Source organism: Balearica regulorum, chromosome 7 (assembly GCF_011004875.1).
Source record: "Balearica regulorum gibbericeps isolate bBalReg1 chromosome 7, bBalReg1.pri, whole genome shotgun sequence".
Lineage (NCBI taxonomy): Eukaryota > Metazoa > Chordata > Aves > Gruiformes > Gruidae > Balearica > Balearica regulorum.
In genome coordinates, this window is record NC_046190.1 from 22329576 (window position 1) to 22347673 (window position 18098).

At 41.1% G+C, this 18098-nt stretch overlaps 1 protein-coding gene across 10 annotated transcripts in view; it reads right to left on the reverse strand.

The window, feature by feature from the left end:
- Window positions 1-18098, reverse strand: part of GBF1 (golgi brefeldin A resistant guanine nucleotide exchange factor 1) — a 107942-nt gene that overhangs the window by 18399 nt on the left and 71445 nt on the right. For all 10 annotated transcript variants that reach the window (XM_075758414.1, XM_075758418.1, XM_075758417.1 and 7 more), the window contains 13 exons: window positions 11857-11992; window positions 9345-9574; window positions 8244-8412; window positions 7853-8064; window positions 7059-7157; window positions 6451-6645; window positions 5867-6053; window positions 5280-5420; window positions 4641-4729; window positions 2210-2412; window positions 1637-1760; window positions 1220-1345; window positions 544-626 (listed from right to left, as the gene is read on the reverse strand). In XM_075758414.1, the coding sequence (XP_075614529.1) occupies window positions 544-626; window positions 1220-1345; window positions 1637-1760; window positions 2210-2412; window positions 4641-4729; window positions 5280-5420; window positions 5867-6053; window positions 6451-6645; window positions 7059-7157; window positions 7853-8064; window positions 8244-8412; window positions 9345-9574; window positions 11857-11992 (1994 nt within the window). The remainder of the gene's footprint in view (window positions 1-543; window positions 627-1219; window positions 1346-1636; window positions 1761-2209; window positions 2413-4640; window positions 4730-5279; window positions 5421-5866; window positions 6054-6450; window positions 6646-7058; window positions 7158-7852; window positions 8065-8243; window positions 8413-9344; window positions 9575-11856; window positions 11993-18098) is intronic.

Below are 18098 nucleotides of genomic sequence, written 5' to 3' on the forward strand. Positions count from 1 at the left end.
AACAGGCCTCAGCCACTAGGAATTTTCACCAAATACTGGTCAGCGTGCCAAGAGCTTCAGGGGTGGCAGAAGAGATTGATGCAGACAGCAGCCTCATATGAAGAGCTCAAGAGCAGAACATTTGAAACTGAGACCTGGACATGTTATGTCAGGGCACCAGTGCTGTCCTGGGAATGAGATACTATCTCTAGTACTACACAAAAAGTTCCAAAGAAGTCTAAAGGCCTGGTCTGGAGAACAGACCCTTCTTAGATACAGCATTTCACGTGTGCTGGTCTTGCTCAGCCATTCTTTTGCATGTTGATGGAAGTAATGTATTTTTTAACTTTAGCTTAAGCTCTGTGGATTAAAATACCATAGCACAAATCCAGAGCAATCACTGAGACAGGCTTGTTACCACAGTCCCACATAGAGCTGGAAGCTGGTCTGAGGCAAAGAGGCACATGGATCAGTGAGTCTCTCTCCATAGTCTCCAGAAGTCTCACAAACCAAACAACTCTAGTTTGCTGTCTGCATACAAGGAGATGATAGGTTGATTCTTACTTGATGGCATGGTACATGTCCTCCAATATGTCCTGTTCAAAGTCTTTGCCTCCATTCACACCTTTCAAGTTCTTCCGAAACTCCTGAAAAAAGTTACAACAACATTAATTCCTAATATCCAGCTTTAACTGCTTGGCTAGGATCAGTACTCCATTTGTTTTTCTTTGGACCAGAAGGAGATTTTCCTGTGTTCTTCCACATGCAGCCTCAAAGTTTGAAACCTAAATGCTATTCTTAGTGGCGGTAGTTTGCAGCAACCCCTAACTCTGCTCACAAGGAAAGAACAGAGACACAACATAACACATGCTTAGCTAAGGCTGGACATCAGACAACACGTCTGTACCATTGCACACTCCCAGGACTTGAACTCTCAAGAAGCCCACAGCAGTTCAACAATTTTCTCATTCTTACTGTGTCTTATAACACAGTCTGCTCACGCACACACAAGCCTCCTGACAAACTTGGCAAGCTGCCTGCTAAGCTTCTGTTTCTTCAGACTGCCCTTGCCAACAGCTCCCTCTCCAACTGTACCCAACTTCAGTGCTGCACACCGGCTTATTGTGTACATGAGCGATGAATGCCGGGGGGAAAAAAAGAGAATGCCATTGAGATAAAAACAGGTCCTACGTTACTATCAAAACCAGAGAAGACACGTGCCTACACTGGTAACACCCACCTCCAGAGTCATTGGAACGTTCTGCTTGCGGACATTATGGTTGTGCTGGTCAGTGTTCAGCATAATAACTGCATAGGCCAGGGCAAAACAGGCATCGCTATTAGCAAATGGGGACCCATTTGATTTCTGAAAGGCAAATATATGCACAAATTAGTCCTGCAGGAACAGTGATATCAGTGACCCAAGACAGCCATTTTTCTACCCACAGTACTGAATCATCTCTGGGACAAACAAAAACTCCAGCTTCCAAAAAGCACCCCAGAAATCTATGTGCCACTGTCATCTATAAACCAACAGCTGCTGCCTGCAGGGCACAGTAAGCTTATTACACAGGCAGTCGATCTGACATGTCCCTCATGGCACGGAGATGCACAAGAAAGAAAACAGTTTTGAGCTTTCTGCCCATCAAGTACACACCCTCCAATGTTCTGTGAAGGCTTCCAACAGTCTCTGGATTACGGGTGCCTCTCCTGGTAATCTAAAGGCCTCTAGATAAAGTCGTAAAGCTTCATCCAGCCTTAAACCTTGGAAGCTGAAAGTCCTGCAAGAACGAAATGTAATGAGAAACTGAATCAGGATGGGAAAGGTAGGATAAACTTACTGACTACAAATCTTGTTTGTTTTGGCATCAGAATACCAGATTTCACAGAGAACAGAGAGTAAAGAGCAGAGGGTGAGGAGAGAAGAAATATACGGGGGGCGGGGGGGCGGAAAGAGTGTGTCAGCAATCCTACAGGTGATTATGTATGTAATCATCTCTCCAGTCTTCACAGAGACTGGTCCTACCGAAAGGAGCTCGAGTATCATACTATTATCTGAGGTGTTACCATATGCAAGAGATGCACAGAGTTAAGGCACAGTGGTACACAGAGAACGAAGCGCTGCAAATCCCATGCCTCCAGGAACTACTGTTCTACTGTTCGGTTTTTTTAATCACTGAACTCTAACTTTCACCTCTTTCTGATTAAAAAGATACAGGAAGATACTCACCCAACAAAGCTTTCCAGCAAGTCTATGTTCTTACGGTCACTCACAAATTCCCCAATCATCTTTTTGTCCAAGCGAGGATTTTCCCGTAGCCACCTGGCCACCTCGTTGTTGTCGATGGGGGTGGCAAGAAGGTTCTTCTCCTGCAGAAACTGTATCCCTTTCTTTGGCTTTTGGTTGAACTGCTCTGTGCCAGTTATCAGGAGCTGAAGAAGACATTCAGATAATTACAAGCCTGAGGTGCATTTCTTACTTTAGATTGTTCTTGGCATTTGAACTAAGATCAAAGTAGAAAATAGATCAACCTCAGCATGATCAAGTTTATTGTACTGTGTAATCCAGCAAGAAGACTAACCAGGCCAGAAAACCTATGTTCATCACAAGGATTTGCTATCAAATAATACTGGACAGAGCAAGCATGAGCTGCTATCTTTGAAAAGTTTTGATATTTCACCAAGCAATTAGCTCTGCTACCCCAAGTGCCTCACCTGCTCTAATATGGAAACAGAGCAGAGGAAGGTATCTGACGAACCTCAGATATGTGGCAAGATCAACTCTACCTAGTTATAACAGGAGCACCGCTCCATGCCTTCTTCTGTCCCCTTTGGCTCCAGGCTCTTGTACTCCACCTCACTGCCAGGAGACATGCAGCAAGAATCTTTGGCACTTCTTCAGCAGGCACAAGGAAGCAGTGCTGCAAAAGCTTAAACTAAGAACCAGAAAACGTTCTGCTAGTGACACATGGTCCCAGGAACATCTGGTATTCCAGCATGACAAGACTATCTGTAGGCTGGGAAAAGCAGGTGCAGTTTTGGTTTTGAAGGGAAGTCAACTACTCTGCCCTGCTTGATTCTTATTTTAGGAAACTAGACCATACCACCGTCATAGTGTAATAAAACACCTGACTAAGAAAGGGTTAACTGAATGTTCTTGGTGCTGTTCAGAAAAACCAAAAGCACAAACAACTGTATGAACTTTACTAAGGCACCAGAATAAATGTCAGTTCCCTGTTAGCTCCTATCACGATCAAACTGCTAGTGATGACCTAGTGAACTAAATTCGTGACCATCATGATTACTAGCTCCCCTGGGCTTCTCAGTACCTCAGAAGCCACCCTCTGTTCTCTGCTTCCCCTGCTTGCATGAACATCCTCAAACTGCAGTGAAACACAGACCCTGAAATAGCGTGGAGCACGCAAGGATCCAGTGAGGTCATAGCAAAATAATAACCATGTGCTGCCCTGGTATAACAGGCCTGAAGGGATTGTATGCTGTTAGCAGCATTTCTGTTTACCTGTAAATCCTGTAACCCAAGCCCTAGGGTATTCTATGGACTGGTTATACTTCTTCAGACCACCTGAAAGGAGACCAGACTGCTGGCAGTTTGCACTACATTTATACTCATGTCTGTCCTATGCTTCTGAGATTCTGGTCATTGCCTTTGGAAACATCAAAGAAAACTTTCCATTTGAGGCATAATTTGTTTTCTGCTTTTATTTAGCTTTTTTTATCCTTCCAGCTGTGGTAATATTTAGTACTTCACAGGTTAAAGGAAGCAGAACATGCTGGTGCCATGTCAGCATCAACATTACTTAAGCTGAATGTTTTGTGTGCCCTGTTTACACGCTCAGGATGAAACCATTCACAGATTTAGGGTCAGGAAACAATTTTCCCTGGGCAAACTAACAGACATTTATGAACATCTTTCTACCCTCTGCTGTAGTGTAAGGCACTGCCCTTTTTCTAGGACCACCTGGAACTTTCTTTAAGAAACTCTCAGCCACTGACAATGCTCTTGATTTCTTCTAACCTTGTTTTCCAGCACAGTAAAGCTGGAGTAGTATCAGAGGTTTTCAGTTAGAACAGTGGAAGCACCATGCAAGCTCCCTTTTCAGCAATGGACTTTCACATAAAGTCCATCAGCTAAGCTGCCATGAAAGCTAGATTTAATGCAAAGCAAAGGGTTACAAATTAAACAGTTTCAGTCATCCTTATGATAAAGCAAACACGGGAACACACACATCAGGATAGCAGGCTAGACTGTTAATTTCTGTCACAGGCCTCGTGGTACACTCCCCATTTACAGGTTTGATAAGAGTAGGGAACCTGCCCTTTTTAATGAAAGTACATGATTATCTCCGCATAAAGCAAACTAGACCCAGCAACTTTTCCATCCAGAAATCAGGTGGGTCTAGCTTACAAATTGAGCCACAAAATTTCCCCAACACCTCTTGCAACTTTTAGCACAGCTAAACCAGAACAGGTAATAATCATTGCTGGTTTGGCAGTGTAGCAGGATTTTCAGTGGGTATTTAATTCTTATTAGCAGAGACTAGAACTCAAAATTTCTGAGATATGACCAGTCACGCAAAGCCCACATAGGATGGGAAACAAGAACACTCAAAGATCCATTTGTACTACATTCCAAATCATACCTTCTTTTTGTTCTTAATCTGCATAAGTTCCTGAGGACTTGGAAGGATACAAGAAAATCGAGTAGGCTTCCTGGGGATGCTCTTCTCAGCTAGAAGGACAAAGCATCATTACAGTCAAACCTATCCCCAGAGTAGCACTCAGCCTACTATAGTGTCCCATCATAACTTTCAGTCATGGAGTCTTGGTGTAATGTGCTGCTACGCAAATGGCAGTCACACTCCTACTATTCAATTACTACGTTCCTCCCACCCGCATTTTCTTCAGCATAATTGCTTAATACCTCCTTGTCCTAAACAATTTCACACATCTGCAAGACTTGATTTTCTGGCTATTTTGACTACCTACATTACTGGTCCCCTGGAAAGCCCTTGACTACCTTAAAAATACTAAGCACTGGTATGAATTTCACACACTTTTACCCTAAAGTGACCCACCAGATCTAACCCCCTCCCAGAAGAAATGCAATAGTTAGCAGGCATACACAGCACACATATAATAAACAAATATTCACCACATATCTCCTCCTAATTTTGAACACACAATAGCTACAGTGGTCTATAGCATACCAGGACCAGTAAGCGAATGTCAGGACCAGCATATACACACTCAGAGTGTCAGGGTACCACACAGACTATTACCTGCCTCACTTCCTCCTTCCAATTCCATGCAGCCCTCCTTCATCTGGTCAGCCATAAGGCACCCACTGGTAGGAGGACATGCCCCAGCTGGCTCTGAGACTGTACTGGAAGTTTTTCCCTCACTGAGTACTCTCTCATTATCTGTAGAAATAAAAACAAAACAAAACAAAACCAAAACCAACACATAAACAAACCCCTAAGTCAAGGAAAAAGCTAGGAACAGAGAAATAATGAACTGATGACTCTAAATTGAACATGTGCTTATTCAAAGGAGTTCCCCACAGTAACTGTGATTCCTCAGTATCCTCAGTATTTTGTCTACATGAATCCTGTGGCATACCCTCCTTCTGTTGTGATTGCCAGTCTTGACATGGCCTTTATTTAAAGCTTCACATGAGGGGCACATTTTAATATCTGTAAATTTTACAAATAGCAAGATTATTAACATCAGTGTGTAGTTACAAAACATGCAATGGGAAGACTGCAAACATATTTAAGGAGCTTACTATGTCAGCTACCAAAATGAGATCTGCAAGTTTAGCACAAGACTAAGCTGAACATCAAAATATCAAATAAACGGGTCTTACTATTGCTTGTTTCTTTGGTGCTGTTCATGGTTTCTGGGCTGGATTTGACAACTTCTTTCTCTTGTTGATGTATGCTACTCAGCACTTTGGCCTGGCAATGTGCCTCAGTGCTATCTATCACTGTCAGTAATGCTTCCAGAGACAGCAGATGGACAGTATACAGCTGTCCAGAAACTGGGAAGGCATTCTGGGAAATAAGATATAAGCATTAGTCAACTTTCATTCCCCTCTCACCATAATGGGGGAAGGAAGCTTTCCTCACAGCTTGGGGAAGCCTAAAGCATACAACAAAACACCCTAAACTTTTCACACTAAGCTTTCTAGCATATATTTAATGGTTTATCTGCTCTGACATTATTAAAGCATCATGGCTATTCTTTTCTCTTTGGCTTCCAAATGTTAACCACTTTCACCTCTACAAACCACCCACCCTTAATATTTCGGCCACACCCATCCTTAAGTTCTGCATCTGCGCTAACCCTTGCTCTGAGTTACCGGCTCCCCCTTTAGAGCCGGCCGCTCCCTCCCTCCCTCCCTCCCTCCAGCCCGCCAAGGCCGGCAGCCCCCGGCCCGCGGTTCAGCACCTTGGAGAGCAGCTTGGTGAGCTCCTCGAAGAGGTTGGCACAGTAGTAGTCACAGTCGTAGTTAATGTAGAGCTCAGTCACGAAACTGGGAATCCTCCACAGCTGAACAATGGCTTCCAAAGCCATCTCCTTCATTTCATAGGGCATCTTTGGGTTTTCCACAGTGATTATTTCCATCAGCTTCTTGATATACATCTGGCAGAAACATAGGGCAGCTCAGTTTAAGGAAAGAAAAAAGAAAGCAGGACAGTGAATAGCTTTGAGGACTACAGAAACAGATTTAAGCTTCACCTTCCCACATGATAGTCCATCTTTAATGATGGCTCATTCTGAAGGAGGTTGTAGAAAGGTTTAAAATAGTTCTATCGTTCAGTGCACCTGGACTTACCATCCTAAACAAACAGTATGAAGGCTGGCAGTGCAGCACACCAGTCTCAAAGACATTTTATCCAACAAGAAAAAGCCTACGCAGCTTACCAATAACCCACCCAGTCATTTATATATAGGTAAATTGATATTTAGACTCTATCTTACTGCCTAGTTATATGCATTTATTTGAAGACCAAGAAACTACTGCTAGGCACCCAGTCATACTCAGAAAAACTCACCTCCAGCTGGAATTTCAGATGCTCTCTCATGCTCTCAAAGAGAAGAAAGCACACCCTGAGGGAGGCTGCATACAGATTGAGCCGTTCCACACTCAGTAGCTGAACAGGAAACAAACAAACAAAAAACCCCCCTTTAAGATTTAAGAATTACAAAGGCTAGTCATTATGTGCTCTAAGTAGCAGTACTGTGGCGCTGTAGGCATCACCTGCAGTGGCCTTGAGATCCACACTTTGCCTCCCAAAGCAATGTTATTTCAAAAAACAATTCCTTATTCAATCTCCTGGTCTCAACTTTTTGCTAGTGAGGATATATAAGTATACTTAATCCCCCCCTTCTGCTTGTGGCAGCACTTTTCCTACTACAATTCTGTTCCTTTGCCAAGTCCACAGATCCTCTTAAGTGGAGAAGGAACTTGGGAGAAGACCCACCTCCAACATGGCCCTTGTGCAATTAATAGCTTGGTACGCCAAAAGTACTGCCTACTACTAAGCTGGTAACTTGCATCCATAATTATCTCAAAGCCAACTACATCAAAACACAGCGTTATCCCACAGTAACACTTCATTCAAATCACCTTCAACCTTCTTGGCCCCGATCTGAAGAAAACAGCACACAACAACCTCTGTGGCTTTGCACCAGCATTATTTCAGAACTCTCATTACAATGCAGCAGAGCTTATCTGAAGACCAAGACCTGCCAAACCTCAGAATCCTAAATTCCAATAGACTCTTTGATGCAAATTAGTATCTGACTCCCCAGTGCCATATGCCATGCAGACATAAGCCAGACTCACTTGAAATAGGTGCCGGCACAATTCCTCTTTAACAAGTCCCAAGAGAGACTGGCAGTTTGCAATGGGTGCTGACTCCAGGGCAACAGTTAGCAGCTGCAGCCCCATGTGGATCATCACCTCAGAGTTGTGGCGGTCATGAGGGTTGGTGAGCGAGATAAGAAAGCGGAACAGTTCTCTAATACATGGTAGTCCATATGGAACCAGTGCTGCTCCTAAAAAGTAAATGAGAGAGATTAGTGGTTAACTTTGCTTTTTGCAGATGCCTAACAAGCGTTACAAATGAAGTTGTTACAGACCAGCTGAGGAACAGGAGCTTATAACTCTCTTAGCAGAAAATGAAACAGAATAGTGGAAAGGAGAAAGGACTTCAGCAACATTGCCCACCTCTCACCTTCTTTTTGGGAAGACTGAGTAAAACGCACTCCTCGGGGATTTACATAGTCCATGTCATGAACTGAGGCAGAGTCAGAGTGTTCTGCTACAGATGTGCACTCCTCTAGGACCTCAGGGATAGACTCGACAGATGCTGACTGGATCTTCTCCTCTCTCAGACTTTCATTCTTCATTGATATCAGTCATTTGAGATTGAAAAAAGCAAAACAAGAGTTAACATGTACTAGACAAGCTAAAAGAAAGACTTATTTGTTCACGGTTCCTTCAAAACTATTAAAATTACACAGGGCACTCATGGAAGAGGAGCAGAAAAACAAAATTTAAGAGAAAAGAGCACCTCCAGATAATCTGCAGCCCTTTCTGCCCTTTTACTTCCATCTAGTTCTTACCTATTTTACATAACTCCAGGTTGCAAGACTAAGGACTTTACTTCAAAGATACTCCTATAACCTATCAGTTCTTACTGCATCCCTGAGGTTAGGATTTGGCTCGTTTTAAATGCTATGCAATTTCAGCACACTATTTCTATCTATGCTTTCTTAGCATTTTTACCATTCAAAATATCTGCAGCTCTAATCCATTCTCTCACCAGTATTACTGTTGCAGGGGATATGGAGACAACACAGAGGAAAACTTACTGACAGAGGCCTTCATTCAGGTTAGTTATATTTCACAGCAACAGTAATGCACATGCACAAACACCAACAGCCAAACTTCTACAAACTCAAGAAAAATTGTTCACTAAAGATAGTAAAATTAGTTCTCCTGCAGATTTGCTCCATGTTTCCCTCTAACAGTTTCTCCTTTAATTAAAGTTGATGGTATTGGCAGGAATAGAACTAGATAAGTAGGTGCATTGTTGGACTGCACAGTTATAATTTCTGAGCCACCAGAGATGGTCTCAAGAGAAAACAAAGAACGAATGTTTGTGAATTTACAAATCGCTTACAGTGAAGGATGTTTTATTCTGACCCGAAGCCTTGAAATAGAATATAAACACTATGACCAAAAAGAGAGAGAAAAAGAGAGCAAATGTGCTAAATTCACAACTGATAATGCTGGGATTTGGAACTTTTCTTTGTAAGTTATATCCATGTACCTGGAGTTCGGGTTGATTTTGATTTTCAGTGACTTTGGCCTCATTTGAAGGCATTCCTGCATTAAGTCCCAAAGAAGTAACTTGGTCCAAGTCTGTCAGGTCTTCCTTGGAAGTAGTCTGTGAGGACAACTCCAAACCACTGTCTGTAGCAGGGCTGACCACAGATGAAACATTTTCTGAGCTCCCAGAGGAGCTGGGAGAAGGAGCATCTATGAAAGTAACTCCGCTTGCTGATGACAAATGGAAGCAAAAAGATTAGTATAATTCTGTCCATCAACTATAACTTCATACATTGAATACAGCAACAGAGAATTACTTTGATTACTACTTCACACTACAAATGATCTCAGATAGTTACGCATTTACATAGAGAATGTAGATAAATTAAGTTCTCTTGCCAGGTATCAATGAATCAAATAGACAAACAGGTGAGATACTAGCAGCTCTCAAAATTAAAATACAGTAGCTGGACTCTAACAGTTAGATGAAGGGTGCAGAGGGTTTCTGTAATTAAGAAGAGATCTGAAAATAGTCCAAAAGGTGTACTTTACTCTTTGATACAATGGCACAACCACTTTAAAGACTTGCATCAAGGATTAGTGATTTCTTCAAAGTAAGAATTTTTAACTTGATTGGAAGGCAAGACTAATTTCTTTAATTCTCCTTAAACAAATGAAATTGCAATAAAACTCAAACGGGTCTGAAATGGAGCAGTGAAGTATTTTTACTTTTTCTCTATAAGACAGTGTTCCAAGAATGTAAGTTTCCCTTTAAAAGAAAATCAGGTATTTGCAGCTTTTATGGTTCTGAGGATACTTAAAAAATGGAAAACAATATTTTAAAAAGATACACTGTAGGGCACAGTAATAAAATAAAGGCACATACCAGAGTTATGTTATGAATTTACATGTGAAATGTGTATGGTTTTGCACAGTGGTGTTTCATTGCCGGCGATTTTTGGAAATGTCTTAAGTAAATAGCAGGACATTACTTGACTTTTAAGAAATTAAATGGAATACATGATAAATTTTGCAATCCTTTCTTCTTCATCTGCTAAGCCAGAATTCTGGCCTAAAAAGCACAATTAATATATTGCCTAGCACGACAAGGTCAGAGTTAATGATATGCTTTGCAACACAATTCAAGTCTCTCTCTAAAGTGTTATGGGAGCTATAATACTGCTTAATGGAATTTAATACCTATTTGGAAACTTAAATATAATGATGACATGTAGGCATAAGTTCTCATCTGGATGGATCTTCTCAGTTATATGCAATTTGATCACATTTATTATTTCCTCAGTTTTCGCCAATCATGCTGTTGCATAGAAACACACTTGGAATTGTTCACGCTACACTGAATAGTTTCCTGTGACAGTATAAGTGTCAGAACTAGGTATTTTACACAGCTATTGTTTCAATGTTCCTGTCTCCTTTCACTGTTAATGTTTATGTCTGAGCTGTCAAATTGTAGAGTGCACAAGAGACAGAGTACGTCACAGCCAGAGGGACTCATCTATCCAGAGGAGAGGTTAAAAACAGTTGTAACTATTTAGTCTACTCCTATGCAACAACAGGATATGGAAGTCCCCCAACATTATATTCCTGAGCTCGCAGCACTAGTCACATACTTTATCACTTCTGCAGGCTGCATCAAAGCATGTGAAAAAAGATTCATGCATATACCTGTTAATTTCTTGCACGCAAACCACTTTCAGGTACTGTTGCTGCTCCCTCTACTTTTAACTACACAACTCTTCATGCCTTCTTTCCATATCATGGCCTCTATTCTTCCCATAACAGTCATAAGTGCAGCCCACATCTCCCTGTCCCTTAATGAGTATAGCCTTTTGTTCGTAATTCACGGACTGCAGGTGCACACTTTCAGTCGTTATATCTGTATTGAGAGATCTGTTCATTCATCTATCCTTGATACCTACGTTTCTGCACATCCCTCAGTTCTACCTGTATATTTTTCCCAGTCACTTGCTCTTCCCTCGTTACCACCACATCCATACCCTTTGGTACACCCTTCAGGAACACAGAAAAGACTATGTCACTTAAGTCAGCAGTCTCCAGTTTGCAGGAAACCTTCTCCCCAGCTCCATTCCCCTTTGGTCTCCCCTTGCCAGTTCTTGTTCTCAATCTCTTCCATGCACCTGCTGCACCCTCTAACTCCTCTGCATCACATGGCTGCCCACAACCTCAGCCACCTCTCCAGGTCCCTGTTCCCTTTTGCACAAAGTACCCCTGTAAAGTATGACGAAGGTAGAGAAATGCTGTCAAGTTAGCCACAGGACCACGCTTTCCTCCATCAGTATGTATTCAATCTCCTTCAAACTCTTTCTCCTGGACCTGAAAAGCTATGATGTGTTTTATTGCTACAGTCACTGAGAAGTAATATAAAAAAATCTAATGCAGAACAACATGTTAAGAGAAATGCAATAAACACAGATTCCAAAAAAGCTCTAGAACGGATGCTGTCTGGTCTCTGGAAACAGATTTCAACTTACCTGCGATGTTACTAGCATTGGTTACTGGTTGTTCTGTTCCAGGAGAGACCTTAGTTACATGGCGAGGAGGCCTTGGTGATCTCTTCTGCTTTTTCCATTTTGATGATTCGCTCATTCCTCCAGCTCTCATTTTCAACTGAAAACCATAAATCGTTAAGAATATCAGTACAGCAAAACCACATAGCGCAATGGATTACACAAGCCAACCCACAAAGGCTGTCTCAAAACCCTCAAAGTCAGGCACAGCACTTAAATATATCACACAAATTAATCAGCACCTCAAAATCATGCAAACCAGACCCTGAGTCCCCACTACCCGCATATGAGCCAACACTCCATGCCTGAATCAAGGGAAAATTTACTGCAGTTACTCTGCTATAATATATACTTAACAGTTCAATTATCACAGCACTCCCTCTTGCCTATCAATACCTCCTAGCTTTGCATTAGGATAAAGAATTCTTTTAGACCTACAGGCACACGTCAAATCTCTCTGCTTTTGCCTATGTTTCCAGACTTCTAAAGCACATCAATTAAAGTACTTGCACATAAGCAAGTACTAGTTAGGTTTGATGTTCAATAAACATTTCACCATCTATGCAAGAAGGCTGAGAATGAAGCCTGAGCACTCAGTCTCACATTTCACCATTTGCAGCTCTGTCGCTTATCTTTTGCCTCAATTCACTCTTCATAGCAATGCCACGTTCACTTTCCTCCAGTATGTTTCACCATTAACAAGTGTTTCTCTAACACTCCACTCACTCCTGGTGCACAACACATTGCAAATACCACCCTAGTGATATTCTGCTTTCACCTGTCTCCTGTCATTACTCCGCTTCGGATCTAAATCTAACCTAATCTCTGACATCATTCTTGACCAGGATCCTACTTTTAGTTCTTATAAAGATCTTTGATCAGGCAAACAAGAACCACAGTAGGAGCAATGCAGACTGCGTGGCACTTGCTGCAATGCGCTGTTATTGCAGGCACACAGAGATGCTCCAGAACTTCCTAAAAACAACACGATATTTAGTCACATTGACAATGGCAACAACAGGCCTGAAAACAGCTTCCTTCTAAAGAAAAAAGCAAATTCCTCTAAGTGCAGGATTGCACTTACTCTTGGGTTTGGTAGCTGTACTCAACTTTTCTGATGCTGTCAGACCTCTTCAATTTGGGGTGAAAATTTAACCACTAAACAGGTACCTTGTACCTGTAGTACAAGTGGAAACCATTCAGCAAGTCTCAGTACCAGTCCCTAACTTGGTATTCTTCTTTGTAAATTTATCACAGTTAAGTTATATTATAGGCTATAATATTCCTTATTTCTTATATCCCTAGTATCAGATTTAAATTCTCTAGAAGACATCTATATTCTTTAGTCTCTTCCTTTTTCTGCAACTTGCCTCCTTCCAGCTACTACTCTTTTTAAATGCCAATAAACCTTCTACGTTCTGCTACTGTTCTTCCATCTCTTTCCCTTTGTCCAGCTAGGATGCTAACCCATTGTACACAGTCTGTAATTTTTCTCCTTTAACCAAAGCTTGTGAAAATGTTATGTCCCAGTGCAGTAAACCATTTGTGTAACTTTTCTTTGCACCACAAATTCTATTTGTTTGATGACTAATCCCCAAGTTTTAGCTATGCTACAGTTTCCTTGAGCTTGTTAATTAACAACACTCAGAATTACTTTGCTCCTTGCTATTTCTTCCAAATTTTGCAGCAAGAATCTCCTTCTAAATCACAGGTTCTGACAAATGCTTTCATGACAAACACACAGCTAAAACCAAAATTTTGTAGATTTCAAAATGTTTTAAAATGCTTATGGATCACAATACTTTCACATAAAAATTGCCAGTGCTCTCACCTTTCCTATTCACTGCTTCATAGGGCTATAGAGGGCGTTATCTTTCATTCTTACCAATTCCTAATGTTTCACCTCTACTTGTTTCCTTTTCCATTTAAAAATCTCTCTGAGCCTTAAATATTACTAATAGTTCCACTCATTAAAGGCTTAAGCTTCCGATTAGACCAGGTAGTTTTACTTTACCTACCAACTATTCTAGAAATAGCCATATTTATTTTTTCTCCCTTTTCAGTAACTTATAAAATAAAATCTGAAGACTTATGGTTCATTGTACCTAACTACTTCAAGTAGGAAGAAAACCTGGAAGCATTATGTGTTAAATCCAAGAACATCTGTTTCACGTAATTTTAAAGCAACAGATTTGCTTCTAGCTACTATATCCTGATGCCATGATTTGCCAGGTAAAAAGTTACTTGCTAGTAAAAATTGGGGTGGGTGGGATAGGAGGCACGGGGCGGGGTGGCAGGGAATTGAACCAACAAAATGGAGCCAAGATGTTGCTAGGAGCTAACCATGTCAGTCCCACAGGTCCACTGAAGGTCTTTTCACGCACAGTCATGCTCCTGACAAACATGTAGCTTTTGAATCATCCTATCAGAAGGTTCAAGCTGACAATTTAATTACTATTTCTGATCTTCTCCTTTCACACAACACCAAATACTGTCTCAGTTCAACACTAGCCTTTTTGAAAAAGCACTTTTTCTCAGACACAATATCCATTTTTAGTGATTGCTCTGTGCTTTGTATTAACTCCAAGATTGCTCCTCTTGAGGTTCATAACCTCCTTTGATGAACCTGTGCTATCATTCAGAGACTGAGTCACAACAGCCTCACACGGATGGGAAACCATTTAGGGAAGCAAGAAAACTCAGTTGATATTTAAAGAATCCCAAACATTTAATCAAAATATAAAGCATTCAGACAAGAATTTAAGTTTATTTGGGTTTCTGGGTGGGTTTGGGGGGGAAAGGGGGGTAGAATTAGGTATTGGTTTGGGCTTTTGTTTTGTCAATTTAACAGACAAGTAAGATTACACAGTAGGTCTTTTCCATCTCATACCATCCAGTATTCCACATTCTACACAAACAGGGATCCTTTTATTAGGCATTACCTACTAGGATTACCTGGGACTACCTCCCATATCCATTCCTCCCTCCCCCCCCCCCCCCTTCTTTTGCTATCTCCTATAAACAAAAGATACCAAACTACAATGACAATTACATAGCTTTAAAAAATTGCAGAAGCAAACAGAAATGCTTAATAGAAGTGTTTCACCAGTGTCAAGGGTCTGCATGTTGTTTTAACAAACAAACTCTGAGTTTGGGAATTCTAAAGCAATACATGTATCAAAGGAGAGCAAAGCAACATCTTTCATTCTGTATTTTGTATTGAATTAAAATGTAACAATCCCATGACTTCTTGCTTTTTATGTTAGTATAAAACCATCAAAAATCTTACACAGTTTGTCTTTGAGTAAAGGAACTATTTCTAACACTTGTTTTTACCCTCAATATCAAGGCATTTCTTAATTTCACTAGAAAGCTCAGTTGCATGTTAACAGACTGAGATTTTAAACCTAAGGTTGTCTTCTTGACTAAATCCTGGAGGTAAATGGCATTTAATACATCATTAAAATATCCTGAATTTTAAACATCATCTAAAACTCTCCTTCCTTATCCAACACTCAGTGATATTATAGTTGCATTGGCTTTCTAATTATCAATGTCCTTTAGATTAGATTAAGCTTGTACTTCCACAGTAATTAACAACTGAAGTTAGTATTTAAAAATAATTCTTTAGAAATCAGAGTAGAGAGGGAGCTCAGAGCTACTGCTCATGCATTTTGGAACTCAGTACAGATTCCATTCCATTTATCCAAGTTACCTTTGCATGAAGAAACACGTACACAGAATTGTAGGGGAAAAAAAATTTACAAGACTCCAAATGCTTCTTTTGATAGATGAGGTTTTAACAAAATAAAACTCCAGTTAAGGTCTAGGAAGGTGAAGAAAAAGGTAATACTACAAAATTCTTTTTAAAGGGTCTGTCAGATCTCATTTTTCTACAAGCCACCTTACCTGCACTCGTTTGTTTTTCCATAAGATACTGTAAGCCTCAAGAGAAAAGGGCAGGGGCCAATGATTAGTAACTAAAGTGATTATACTAAAACATGAGCTCATTCTAGATGCAGCATGGAACTGGTCAGCACACCAAGTAGCGTTCAAGACACAAAAGCATGCAGAGAGAACGCAGTCCATGATCCAAGTCCTGGAGACACCGATGCAGTCCAGTTATCTCACTTACCTACCTGCCTGCACTGCAACAACTAATGAAGTTAATTTGGTGAAACACATTTATGCATCTTAGGCAACTATGAACATAATCCACCCCTAAAATCTGTGAAGACTCTGGTTTGGCTTCCTTCTGACTCGCACCACAGAACCCAATGTTTAGCTACAACACTTTCTACTGCAAAGGGAAACATTTCTTAGTCTTTTCTTCTGTGTAACTCTGCATAAATCTGGGAGTCTCCAGCCACTGTCTTTCCAAACTAACCTGACTGTAGACACAGGACAAAGGCATGACAAACGCGAGTCTAAATGTTTTGTTCAGCTCCTTTTGCACCAAATAGCATTAAGGGCAGACAAGAACTACAGCTACATTAAGTTTATGAACCAACATGGAAAACTGAGAAGGGTCCCATCTAGCTACTTTCTCAGGGTTTCTGTGATCAGTCTGAAAACAACAATCTGTAGGCCTACAATATTTCTTTAGGAGTATTTTCTAGGGGAACTAGCAGGGACTAACACATTTCATATTTCAGTTTGGCCCCACTCATCCCACATTAACAAAATACTGTGCTGGGAACCGTATTTAATTTCAGAAGAAACATGGTCGAAGATGTTGAAAATGTACAGCAGTCTCCCTCAAAAGCTTTAGAGAGCATTGAACTCCATGGTCCTTTACCAAGTATCAAAGCTCAGAGATTCACCTTGAGTAAAACTGCCTAAGGCATGCTGGGTCAAGAGACTCCTCTGGTATGCCGCTACATCTGTAACCAAGGTCAACAGCTAGGACACAAAACACTTGAGCCTTCAGAGAGCAATCTACATTTTTGATGTTTCTTTTCTTCAGTTTTTCACTGTCATAGAGGACTCAAAAATCTTGCTCACAACCTCCCACTCCCTTCCCTCAGAGGATGCTGTGATGGTGTCTTAGGTGGCACTCACCACGACACTGAATGCTGCAGTAAAATAAGGGTCTCTCCCTCCCAAGCCTGCCCCAGCTGCAGCCACGACACTGCAAAGCAACCACTGCATGCATTGTCTCCCAAAGCCATGCTGTGTCAAATGAGTGGAGGGAGATTCGCTGCACACAACAAAACTATCTCTCAGGTGGTGTTTACAAGAGAAGGAAGAGGGGAGTAAGGTAAGAAGGGAGAAGGGAGAGAGAGACCTTCAGGTTCTTAAAGAGCAATACCCTCTCTAATTGGTTCAGGGCTTTGGGCTGTTCCCCACTACTTAGCTCCAGTTTGTTGAGGAGACATGAAGAGATCTGTGAAAGATAGGCAAATGCATGGTTTAAACAAAGCAAAATAAACCCATAGAGAAGAATAACCTGGCAGAGCGCAAGGCTGCAGGGCAGACTCCTGGCATGCACAGCAAAGAGACAGTACAAGGTAACTGCACAGATCAAAACACAAGACAGAGCATCACTTAACTGAGCTGGGAGCAGCCATCACTTGGTAAGGGTAACCCTCCTAAATTCAAATTCACCTTCACATTACACCTTCTCTACACAGACCATGACAAATGTACCTGCAGTACATTAGCTTTCCTTAGGCCAACATACCATCATCACAAATCTTGCGACTTTTCTCCCACAGCAAGGGAAACAAGCAATCATTAGGTTACTGTGCAAGAACTAAAGACCTAAGTTATTTTCAGATTCCTACAAGTAAGCATTCAGTCTCTCTCAAAACACTGCTACAGTTGCCCTGAAATGTACATTTACCCAATGTTGCCACTTTTCTCAACTCATTAAAAACAGAGTGGAAATTATGTTACAAATAGCATATTCAGTGTAAGTTCAAAGTTGGTTATTTCTTCTCTAGCACTCCCCTTTCCTGTTGCTCTCAACAGTAGAATCCTGTATCTTTAGTGACATTCTTTATATGGAGTATAAAGTATATATAGATGTATAGAAGTATATATGAAGTTCCTCAAGTGGACCTCCCTCCACCTAAGAAATTATTACATTAATAATCACATAAGGTCACATTTATGGTCTTTGCCATACTGAATCCAGCTGCTAAAAACCTCCCTGTACAGAGGGAAATGGTATTGTTGAACAAACCTGGATCTTCTACCCTCAG